Source organism: Oryx dammah, unplaced genomic scaffold (assembly GCF_014754425.2).
Source record: "Oryx dammah isolate SB20612 unplaced genomic scaffold, SCBI_Odam_1.1 HiC_scaffold_23, whole genome shotgun sequence".
In the NCBI taxonomy this organism is placed as follows: Eukaryota; Metazoa; Chordata; class Mammalia; order Artiodactyla; family Bovidae; genus Oryx; species Oryx dammah.
In genome coordinates, this window is record NW_024070207.1 from 7531178 (window position 1) to 7544173 (window position 12996).

At 41.0% G+C, this 12996-nt stretch overlaps 1 protein-coding gene across 2 annotated transcripts in view; it reads right to left on the reverse strand.

Moving 5' to 3' along the window:
• Positions 1-1389: 1389 nt before the first annotated feature.
• The window catches only part of PCDH19 (protocadherin 19), a 130192-nt gene continuing 118585 nt past the window's right edge, over positions 1390-12996 (reverse strand). For both annotated transcript variants that reach the window (XM_040266285.1, XM_040266286.1), the window contains one exon: positions 1390-7145. In XM_040266285.1, coding sequence (XP_040122219.1) covers positions 6556-7145 — 590 coding nt within the window. In that variant the 3' untranslated portion in view covers positions 1390-6555. The remainder of the gene's footprint in view (positions 7146-12996) is intronic.

Here is a 12996-nt window from a genome sequence, read left to right on the forward strand (position 1 = left end):
CAAACATCTCTGGCATCTCCTGCATTGGCAGATGGGTTCTTCACCATTAGCAACACCTGGGAAACACTCATAATGGCCTGAAAGTGAAAGAAAGTGAAAGTGAAAGTCGCTCAGTCGTGTCTGATTCTTTGCGACCCCAGGACTATATAGTCCATGGAATTCTCCAGGTCAGAATACTGGAATGGGTAGCCTTTCCTGTCTCTAGGGGATCTTCCCAACCCAGGGATCGAACCCAGGTCTCTCACATTACAGGCAGATTCTTTACCAGCTAAGCCACCAGGGAAGCCCAAGAATACTGGAGTGGGTAGCCTATCCCTTCTCCAGCAGATCTTCCCGACCCAGGAATTGAACCAGGGTCTCCTGCATTGCAGGCAGATTCTTTACCAACTGAGATACTAGGGAAGCCCTGCTGAGACTTAATGGCCTCCGAGCAAGTGACAATACACTTTTGTGAGCATCTGTGAGTCTGTGTGAACATCTGCACATATATCAATCAGTCCATGTGACTTGTGTGTCCCCGCACATCCGTGTTTACATTGTGAGGTAACATCTGCTAACTACAGCACCAAATAGCTGGCTATTGCTGCAGCTTAGGGCTAACGTGGCGGGGAATAAGATGCAATCTCCATTTAATACAGGTTAGTAGAGATAACAGGAAGATGGAGATCCAGGGAATCAGTGGATTTCCTGGAGGTCAATTTTTTTTAATTGTCGAGACGGTAGGTCATGCTAAAGCAATTTAGCCTTTTACCACTAAAGGCACTACTTGGAAACGGTCTGCCATGCTCCTTTTTCTCCCTCTTGCTCTCGATTTTTTTTCCTGCCAGTTGCAGCTAGAATGAACACTTACAGCCCATAATAGTTTGGATAAAGAAAGCTTGTCAGGGCTTTCACTGCAGCCTTGTAATGTGCGAAGTCAGAGTCTCTCCTGTTGCACTGCTTTCAAACCTGAAGGCATCAAAGGAGCAGCTAGATCATCTTTGTTTTAAACTCTCTTTTCCCCTGCTGTCAGCCTCTACTATTTCTCATCTTTTTTAAAATTAATTCTTCAGAGAAGTCCTACTGTGAAGTTGGCCTGAAATGGTTTAATCTAAAGAATGGTTTGAGTGCTCTTGTATAAGGTACCACCCAGGAAAGTACCTCTCTGGATGTGAGTGGGTCTCCCTCCTCAGAAAAAGCTATTGACTGGGATGGGAAGGACAGGAGGTACTGAGGAAATGACTGGAGCCTGGCTGATGGAAGAAGCCGCTCTTAGTTGGAGAGCTGTGATTGTGTGGAATGAAAAGGGCAAGAGAAATCCTTTGGGTCCTCATGGACCTCACAGTCACTCCCAACACCACCCCCGACGCCCAGCCAACCAACACCCTCCAAGACACAATTCACCAATCATTTCTCCATAATAGCCTTTAATACTAAAATGCATTAAATTTTTGAAGCAGAGAAAACACATTTAAGGGGAAAACAGAGAACCACCAGATAAAAGGAAACAATGTGGCAGATAACACCATTTAAAACAAAACTGTAATAATTTAATAAAGCTGCTTTATCATCTTCATAAAATAGAGTGGTGATTCTTTTTTGTCTTTTTTCTTTCTACAATGATTCAATCACTGTGAAAATGTACATAACATACAGATCAGCATATACAACAATTTCACCTTCGTATAGTCAGCAACAGAGACTGCTTAATGAAACATACTGTACTTGCATCCCTCTAAATTTCCACCCTGGTTTGACAGGTAAACAGTAATAGTGTCATCAGGCTCATTCCCCTCACTAGAGGAGCGAAGGCCTAAGCCTTTTGCAACTAATACCTTAGCATTCAAATAGCACAAGAAGGTATTTGTTGCTGAATTTCTAGCTCAAGCTAGTCTGGCTCTTGGTCATTAAAGTCTGCATTCTAGCCTTCCTCAGCTGAACGCCTGCCAGTGCCAGTAAAAATCTACTTAACCAGTGCTGTAATGGTGTTAGCTGGTTTGTTTGCTAAGGTTGACAGCAACTTTCAGTTCGTAACAAGGTCATTTTTAATTGCCAATACAGCTGGAGCAACAATCAGCATCATCAGTTTTCCCTAATGACCTACAATGCTTTCCAATCAAGATCAGGTTTTTGTGGGTTGTTCTTTACCAAGAGCACCTTACAATATATATTTCAGACAAGGTGGTTGATTTTCTTTGTTTTTACAAAAAGCAATATGAATTCTATTGGAAATTAATTCACTTTTACACAACATGTGACCCACAGGCCAATTCCAGCTTCACAAGAAAATAAAGAGAGCTGCAACAACTTCATTAGGACAATGTGTTTTGCTCTGGAATATTTCATTATCAATATAAAGCCACCCAGTCCCAGCCCCACCCCCACACATCCCCTTTGAATATTACTTTGTTACATACTTAAACTAAAGAACAACATCTCAATACACTTTAGTGTCAGCAGATACAATTTGACTCATGAAATGACATCCTTAAATGTAATTTTACTGAGAAGGCAAACACTAGGACTGTATACAATGGACTTTTTAAGCTCATTTATGCCAGTTTTTCAAAGTCAGTTAGGGTCTTATTATCCTGGATAAAGAGCCAAGTGGACCAGACTTGTCAGGATGCTCTGGGACCATTCAACATCAAAATGATCCTCATAGAGTGAATTGGAATTCCAGCCAGAACTTCTGTTATGTACAGTAAAGATCCTTTTCCCACACCAGATGCCCAGTCAAGCTATCCTTACACACTTGTGTCTCCCAAAACTGCCCTTTGTCCTTGATGCTTCAACTGGACCACTTTTGTTTTGCTTGTTAATATAACAGAGCAATATGAAAAGTTCAACTGAATTCCCTTCAATCAGGTGTATATTGAAGTAACACTATTGGGATGACACTGGATGGCTCCAGTTTTCAGAGTTCTCAGTTGTATTCCTCCAATATTTTTGAATAGTGATCAATGGGTCACTAACTTATTGGTCTAAATGGACACCTTAGGTGCAATTAGCTCTACTAGGCAGGTTTACACTGGACCAGTGATACTTAAAATGTGATCCCTGGACCAGATGCCTCAGCATCACTTGGGAATTTTTAAATCAGCAAAGACTCAGGCCTCACTCCAGACCTACTGAGCCAGAAACTCTAAGTGCAGAGCCTCTCAACCTGTGCTTTATCAAGTCCTCAACCTTTAGTGGGCATTTGATCCATATAAATTGCTAGGTCTCACCCCCAGAGGTTCTGCTTCAGTTGGTCTTTGTGAGGACAGAGAATTACCATTCCTAACAAGTTCCCAAGTGATGTTAGTACTGCTGGTCCAAGAACTACACCTTGAAACCACTGCCTTTCAGGAAGTGTGGGGTCCCTTGGCCCATTACCTATTTGGGCAATAAAGTGGGCCATAATTTACTCTACTGGCTTTAAGAGAATCCAAGGGATGGTAAGTTTCCTTCTGAACGGGTTCATAGATTAGTCAGTATAGAGAAAAGAAAAAAGAGACTCCACACAGCATGGCTCCCTTCTTCCTATTTCTTGTATGTATGTTCCCATATTTGGAGAGAAGCGATTGATCAATGCAAACTAACCTGTTTATATTGCATGAAACCATTCACCTGCTCAGGGATATGCCCAAAGCAGTTAGTAGTAGAGCATGTCATACCTCAATATGTCACACCTAAACACACCTAAAATGTCAATTCCTCCCTGAAAGGGACATCAGAATAAGTGGAACAGAACTCCCTAAGATTTAGAAACTGAAACTGATCCCTCATATTTAAGTGTGTAACATATCTAGAGAGGAAAAAAAGGGAAACTATTTGGCCCTCTGGCCTTTGTGGCTTTTCATCAGACATGTTGGAAAGGAGAGAAAAACATGAACCAAAAGGGAAAGTTAGGATCCTTGCACAAAATTTCTTTTTGCAGGCACAGCCTGACTATAAAACCAACATACAAAGCCCTCCTAGGATGCACTTGTGCTTCTGGGAGGATGTATACATCAGACAACTGTAGAGGGGAAAAAAAGATATTTTCTTAATGAGGGAAATTCTCTGAACAAACTCAGTAAAGGATTTGGAAGCCAAAAAATATCTGAATGCCCATTGTGAATAAAGTATTTTGAGAAGGAAAAAGGATTGGTCTATTGCTTGAAAGTGAATTCTGGAAAAAAAAATTGGGGCGGGGGTGGCGGTGAACACAAGAGAGAAGCAGAATCAATGTCACTGCTACATTAACCATTTTCAATTTAGCTGGTAAGAGACATGGCAGCCAGTGGCCACATAACATTGAATGTTCTCACTTGCCACAATCTTTTCAGCTCCCTCATCCCCACTGAGCACATAAGAAATACACCTGTACAAAAGCTGTCAAATCTGACTTGAAAGTGAGGTGGTAGCTAACAGTATAGCTAATATCTGGATGGATCAGTGGAGGAACAGTCTAAATTCTACAGGCAGCCATCATAAATTAAATTGAAAAAAAAGTTAGTTAATTTTTAACATGCTAAATAAACTATTGACTTGCAAACAGAAATAAATACTTACTTCACAATCTACTACTAAAATGAAATGAGTTAAAGGGGAAAAAGCGAGAGAATTAAATGAGCCAAAATGAAGATGCTATGATAATTGATTTCTAATTGTGTCAGTTTCAGGGGGAAATTTGCAGTCACACCAATATTCTGTATGAGGTAGTATTCAGCACTGAATAAGAAATAAGGATGAATTTGTAGCTTCATTTATAACTTCTTTTTCAGAAATATTCTCCCCTACTAACCCCATTCCCACTGCCTTACCCAGCCCCCTCCCTCAAACCCTCCTTTCCACAAAAGAAAATGTTCCCAGTTAATGTATAAAGCAGGAACTCAGGCAAAAATAACTAAAACATTTAAAAGAGTGGACTTATCTATCTAACTTAAGAAAATAAATCATCTTTTGCATTCTTAATACTCTAAGCCTTGTTCTTTGTGTATTCTTGAATTTCAAAAAGTGAAACAAATGAGAACATAACCACAAAACTTGTTTCTCTAGAAACAACTCTTTTAAGACCAAGACAGAGCAAAGGTGACATATTTGTTTTTAAATTATGAACTCTTAGGCTGCAAGAATACTATGTTGGCTAGTGAATATTAATAGACAGTTAATAAACAGGGGAGTTTGAGGAATGTTAAACAAACAGAGAAAGAATGTGTGTAACAAACTTGTTAATAAAAATGGTGTATTCCTAGCCTACAGCAAAGAGTTGGCTAAATCTAAAGGATTTTGATTTTAATAGTTTCCTGTTCACATTTTTAATTTAAAAAATGTATCACTCATAAATACGAGCTCAAGTGTGCAAGTGACTCCATTCAGAAGGCACGATAGATAATCGGATTAGGGATGCTGTTACCTGTTACCTGTCTTTTCCTCAACATACACTTTGTACTGCTTAACTCTGTTCCTATTTATACTCCTATGATACAGAGCCACATGGAGTTCTCAATTCCAGTCCATGACGTGCTTTGCAGTCTAATTTCTAATCGTGTTTGGGAAGCACTGAATCAGGAAGTCTGTGTCTGAAAGGATGCTAATTTAAAATTCAAAATAGATTCAGTCTTTTTGAGTTTTAGATGATTGGAGATAGGGAATTTCTAAGCCTGCAAACTGATAACTTCAGGAGCAACCTTCCTGTTCAGGGCCTGAAAATCAGAAAAATTGATCTCATAAAATTTTCAGCACAATATTTCTGACAACTGCAAATTAGATAGCAGAATATCCAAAAATGACTTTCTGTAATGATCTATCATGGATCTGGGCAGAAGCCTGAAAGTCAGGAAAAATACTCTGCAATGTGGTGAGCAACCATTCTGTGGGTACCTAGGTGAAACACTCACTTGCCATCTCAGTTGTTTGCACTTTGTTTTTGTCTGTAGTTTTTTTTTTTTTTAAGAAAAAACACCAATTTCTATAAGCCTTTTGCCACCACCACACACGTAGCAATTTGCAATATCAAATACGACAATAGCACAGCTAGCAAAAGGGTTCTTTAAAGCAGGGGTGTCCACAGCAAACTAGCGGCATTGGAAAGTACTCGAGCTTCAGAAACAACCATTTGGGGACTCAATTTCACATCACCGAATCAATGAATAGTACACAATAAATGACCGTTAACTTGTCTACACTACAAAACAGTGGCAAACTTATTAAAGGTGTCCAGAGCCTTTTTTTTTTTTTTGCTTTTTTTAAATGTAATCCTCCACAAACAATGGTAATTTTTATTATAATTTCGACATAGAAAAATAGATAAATTCAAACACTTAATACATAATACTTTTCACAACTGAATTTGTCTCTGTTTCCCCAATATCAAGGCCTCATGAACGACTCAAGCCAAAGCTAATTTGCTCCAACAGAACACCCCTGCTGCCTGTTGAAACGAGAAGGATTGTCACAGATTGATAGTCATTTATAAACAAAACATTTAGGGAAAGCTCTGAAATACAGCCACTCAAGAACCAACCATTGGTGAACAATCACAAGGATCAGCTACTGCTTCTTAGCTCGCCAGCGGGGTTTCTCTCTTTCTTCTTCCCCAGAACTGATTTAGAGAATGATATCCTTCAGACGCTTCGCACCAGGAGACTCTTTGTCTCGACCTTCCTTCAGAATGGGGTTGACCTCATGCACGACTTTCTCGCCATCAGCTCCACGGGGTTCAGCTTCAGAGGGACGAGAAGGACCATTGTTGACATACTGCTCCAGATCACGGGCAGGGGGTGCCAGGGCAACAGTGTAAGACACAGAAGGCTTGGTAGGCAGAGGGCTCTTGAGGTGCAGAGGGGAAGTGACAGGGCTAATAGCCTCACAGCCATTGCCCGCCTCCCGGATAGCGCTGTTGACCTTGGGGCTACAGGTGGTCACATCAACAGTCCTTCTCCCTTTCAGGGTGGGCCTCTCCTCAGCTGGGGGGTCGCTGACATCCTTTCCAAAGGTTGCGAAAGTCCGCTTGGTGGGGCCGCAGTCGTCATAAGCTTCAACATCAGCAGCAGTAGCTTCAATGGACAGCGTGATGATGTTCCTCACATGCTCAGGGGACTTGGAGCAGGTGGGCACGGGGTTCCGGGGCATCCAGCACCTGTCAGAGTGGCCAAGAATCCGGCATTCTTCCCTGCAATGAAAGCCTTCATTCTGATCTGTTTGGAGAAAATTGAAAATGTCAATTTCATCAGCTTTTCCCAGGAATCATCATTACTTCCCAGTGCTCAGGTTTCTTAGGTACCCAGAGGTCCTTGGGGGAAATGACACTTTTAGATAGTCCTTTATTGCCTTTTGGGACAAGTGTGAAGAATTGGATTTTTTAAAAGCTGTAGATCTCCCCCCTAAACACTCTCCTCCCTTTTTTATGATTATTTTTGTTGCTGCTTCCACTGCTGACAAAACTAAAAACCTAAAGGGAAACACACTGTGATGAAAAATTTTATTTTTTAAAAAGTTTATCTGATGGTAAAGGTGCTGAGACTCAGCATTTTATCAACAATTCCTGCTAAAAATCAACTGTGTTTGAAACAGGTTCTAGCAGATATACTGAGAAGTCTTGGCCATGTTTTTGAGTAATAGCACTGTCAACCACATTCAGACCCTACTTGTCAATGATATTCAATGCTTAATTTTAGATTAGTAACATACTCTTTGAAAACCCAATCACATCACTTTTTTTTGGCCACCAGTCTCACCAGCCAATCTTCTCACTAAACCCTTTACATGACTTAGATTTCCCATGAGAAAGAATATACTGAGATCTCTTCCTTCAATCTGATCCAGAAGCTACACCTGGCCTTATGTACACATCCTTCGTGGGTTGAATATCATTTAATTATACTCAGCTAGCCATTCCTTCTTATTTTTCTTATCTGCAATTTCATTTGGGTCACATTTCTTAACATAATTTCTTCATGGGATTACTTTAACCCTATCATAGATGATCTTAGCACACAGAATTCATAATTAATGGTAAGATGTGTTTTTCTCATTTTATCCCAGGTTCATTTAGAGTTAAGGTTTTAATTTGGCTCTCAGAAAAGCTTTCTATATGGACTTCACTAAAGTATGGACTCAGGGTTAACTTCTACCTGTCCATTGGAAAACTGTTAATGTGGTTTAGAGCTCTAGTTTTTCAGATCAATTTATATTTATGTTACATTCTTGCATGAGGATGACCTAGTGAAATTTTTCATATCACATTGCACAATGCATCAAAGTATGAGCAGCTTAGCATTTATAGATATCCTTGGGGTAGGACTGGAGGAGGCAGGGAGACAAGAAGAGATTGCAAAGGCAAAAAAATATACATCAAAAAAAGTTGGAAATATGTGCTATGAGTGCTTTTTTTTGCAGGAAGAAGTCTGCAATTCAGGGACTTGCCTGATATTAGTCTATATATAACACACCTTCCTTATACAATTGTATTTCTATTTTTAGTATTTTTCTTGAGTTTTTAGAGTAAATGATACAGCAAAGAGATAATTCTCTGCCTCATTTACTGAAAGTTATTTTGGTAAAGGGGTACTTGGGAGGAGGCTCAGAAATGGTTGAAATGAGTGTATATTTCATCATTTGGAGAAAAAGTGTTAGAAGCAGCTAAATGTCAAGGCTTAATCCAGGCTGAGTTCAGATTTCAACATGACTCTGGAAATGGCTTTTGACCTAAATTACAAAAAAAAACAGCCAAAGATAAGACCTCCTTCAGTATACCTGGACACAATTTGCTGACTTATCTTTAAGATGGCCAGTTTAAGCCCCCTTTCAATGCTGGAGAATGAAACTCTCTGAATTTTGCAGAGTTGGAACCAAATAACAAATAAGCATTATCACCAAGAAGATAAGTGCCTTCTTCATACATAGGACAAAGCTCCCACAAACTCCAGCAGACTTCCACGTCAGGAATGCCTGGCCACCTCTGAAAAACAAGGGTTTGTCAAAGCCGTTTCTCTGCCTCTTCCCTGTAAACTTTCATTGCTGCCACCTGATGACTTGTGTGCACCAGGATCCAGAGACCCCACAGACACTGAGACAAAACTGTGTGAGTGTCTCCTGTGGAGGTATGGGTCAGCAGTGGACTGCTGCAGGGGCAGGGGCTCTGGTGCAGCAGACCCGGGTAAGGCATAAGCCCTCTTGGAGGACGTCACCATTAACCCCGCCACCTAGTCACCAGAACTCTCCATCAGAGAGCAGACAGACTGAAAACAACAATCACAGAAAACTAACCAATCTGATCACACAGACCACAGGTGTGTCTAACTCAATGAAACTATGAGCCATGCTGTGCAGGGCCACCCAAGATGGATGGGTCATAGTGGAGAGTTCTGACAAAATGTGGTCCACTGGAGAAGGGGATGGCAAACCACTTCAGTATTCTTGCCTTGAGAACCCCATGGTGATGATGGAGGTGAAGTTGCTCAGTCGTGTCCGACTCTTTGCGACCCCGTGGACTGTAACCTACTAGGCTTCTCCGTCCATGGGATTCTCCAGGCAAGAATACTGGAGTGGATTGCCATTTCCTTCTCCAGGGGATCTTCCCGACCCAGGGATCAAACCCAGGTCTCCTGCACTGGAGGCAGACGCTTTAACCTCTGAGCCACCAGGGAAGCACCAGAGAACCCTATGAACAGTATGAAAAGGCAAAAAGATAGGACACTGAAAGATGAACTCCCCAGGTCAGTAGGTGCCAAGTATGCTACTGGAGATCAGTAGAGAAATAACTCCAGAAAGAATGAAGGGATGGAGCCAAAGCAAAAACAATACCCAGCTGTGGATGTGACTGGTGATAGAAGCAAGATCCGATGCTGTAAAGAACAATATTGCATAGGAACCTGGAATGTCAGGTCCATGAATCAAGGCAAATGGGAAGTGGTCAAACAAGAGATGGCAAGGGTGAACGTCGACATTCTAGGAATCAGAGAACTAAGATGGACTGGAATGGGTGAATTTACCTCAGACGACCATTGTATCTACTACTGTGGGCAAGAAGCCCTTAGAAGAAATGGCGTAGCCATCATGGTCAACAAGAGTCGGAAATGCAGTACTTGGATACAATCTCAAAAATGAAAGAATGAACTCTGTCTGTTTGCAAGGCTAACCATTCAATATCATGCTTATTCAAGTCTATGCCCCGACCAGTAATGCTGAAGAAGCTGAAATTGAACAGTTCTATGAAGACTCACAAGACCTTCTAGAACTAACACCCCCAAAAGATGTCCTTTTCATTATAGGGGACTGGAATGCAAAAGTAGGAAGTTAGGAAATACCTGGAGTAACAGGCAAATTTGGCCTTGGAGTACAGAATGAAGCAGGGCAAAGGTGAACAGAGTTTTGCCAAGAGAATGCACTGACCATAGCAAACACCTTCTTCCAATAACACAAGAGGAGACTCTACACATGGACATCACCAGATGGTCAATACCAAAATCGGATTGATTATATTCTCTGCAGCCAAAGATGGAGAAATTCTATACAGTCAGCAAAAACAAGACTGGGAGCTGACTATGGCACAGACCATGAACTCCTTATTGCCAAATTCATACTTACATTGAAGAAAGTAGGGAAACCCACTAGAACATTCAGGTATGCCCAAAATCAAATCCCTTATGATTATACAGTGGAAGTGATAAATAGATTCAAGGGATTAGATCCAATAGACAGAGTGCCTGAAGAACTATGGATGGAGGTTCATGACATTGTACAGGAGGCAGGGATGAAGATCATCCCCAAGGAATAGAAATGCAAAAAGGCAAAATGGTTGTCTGATGATACCTTACAAATAGCTGTGAATAGAAGAGAAGTGAAAGGCAAAGGAGAAAAGGAAAGATACACCCATTTGAATGCAGGGTTCCAAAGAATAGCAAGGAGAGATAAGAAAGCCTTCTTCAGTGATCAATGCAAAAAAATAGAAGAAAACAATAGAATGGGAAAGACTAGAGATCTCTTCAAGAAAATTAGAGATAGCAAGGGAACATTTCATGCAAAGACTGGTACAATAAAGGACAGAAATGGTGCGGACATAAGAAAAGCAGAAGATATTAAGAGGTGGCAAGAATACACAGAAGAACTGTACAAAAAAGATCTTCACCCTCCAGATAATCACAATGGTGTGACCACTCACATAGAGTCAGACATCCTGGAATGTGAAGTCAAGTGGGCCTTAGAAAGCATCACTCTGAACAAACCTAGTGGAGGTGATGGAATTCCAGTTGAGCTATTTCAAACCCTAAAAGATGATGCTGTCAAAGTGCTGCACTCAATATTCCAGCAAATCTGGAAAACCCAGCAGTGGCCACAGGACTGGAAAAGGTCAGTTTTCGTTCCAATCACAGAGAGGCCATGCCAAAGAATGCTCAAACTACTGCACGATTGCACTCATTCACATGCTAGTAAAGTAATGCTCAAAATTCTCCAAGCCAGGCTTCAACAGTACATGAACAGTGAACTTCCAGATGTTGAAGCTGGATTTAGAAAAGGCAGAGGAACCAGAGATCAAATTGCCAACATCTGTTGGATCATCGAAAAAGCAAGAGAGTTTCAGAAATATATCTACTTCTGCTTTATTAACTATGCCAAAGCCTTTGACTGTGTGGACCACAACTAACTCTGGAAAATTCTTAAATATATGGGAATACCAGACCATCTGACCTGCCTCTTGAGAAATCTGTATGCAGGTCAGGAAGCAACAGTTAGAACTGGACATGGGGAAAAAAAAAAAAAAAAAAGAACTGGACATGGAACAACAGACTGGTTCCAAATAGGAAAAGGAGTACGTCAACGATATATACTGCCACCCTGCTTATTTAACTTATGTGCAGAGTACATCATGAGAAACACTGAGCTGGATGAAGCACAACCTGGAAATATCAATAATCTCAGATATACAGATGACACCACCCTTATGGCAGAAAGGAAAGAAGAATTAAAGAACCTCTTGATGAAAGTGAACAAGGAGAGTGAAAAAGTTGGCTTAAAGCTCAACATTCAGAAAACGAAGATCATGGCATCTGGTCCCATCACTTCATGGGAAATAGATGGAGAAACAGCAGAAACAGTGACAGACTTTATTTTGGGGGGCTTCAAAATCATTGCAGATGGTGACTACAGCCATGAAATTAAAAGATGCTTACTCCTAGGAAGAAAAGTTATGATCAACCTAGACAGCATTATTAAAAATCAGAGACATTACTTTGCCAACAAAGGTCTGTCTAGTCAAAACTATGGTTTTTCCAGTAGTCATGTATGAATGTGAGAGTTGGACCATAAAGAAAGCTGAGCACTGAAGAACTGATGCTTTTGACCTGTGGCGTTGGAGAAGACTCTTGAGAGTCCCTTGGACTGCAAGGAGATTCAACCAGTCCATCCTAAAGGAAATCAACCCTGAAAATTCATTGGAAGGACTGATGCTGAAGCTGAAACTCCAATACTTTGGCCACCTGATGTGAAGAACTGACTCATTGGAAAAGACCCTAATGCTCAGAAAGATTGAAGGCAGGAGGAGAAGGGGACCACAGAGGACGAGATGGTTGGATGGCATCACTGACTTAATGGACATGAGTTTGGGTAAACTCTGGGAGTTGGTGATGGACAAGGAGGCCTGGCCTGCTTTATTCCAAGGGGCTATAAAGAGTCAGACTCAACTGAGCGACTGAACTGAACTGATGACTTACCATCATTCAAAACATGCATGTTCCTGGGAGGCTGAAAGTATGGGAAACATGTTGGGATATACATGGGAAACACTTATTGTAGACCCAAACATTATGAGTGAAAGAGTATAACTGATCCACCCACATTTTTTCATTCAAATCTAGTGCTTTCTCCAGAAGACCCCAGGATCCCTACAGTAGGACAGAATTCACACCTCAGAGTTTTCCCAAATATGTTTCTTCTTCAACATTTCCCCTGAGGCCTATCTTGTAACTGTCCAAGTAATAGCTGTAAAGAATTAGTGTGACTATTGGTTTGGAGGTGGAGAATAAAGAGGTGCAACTGGAGGACCAGTCC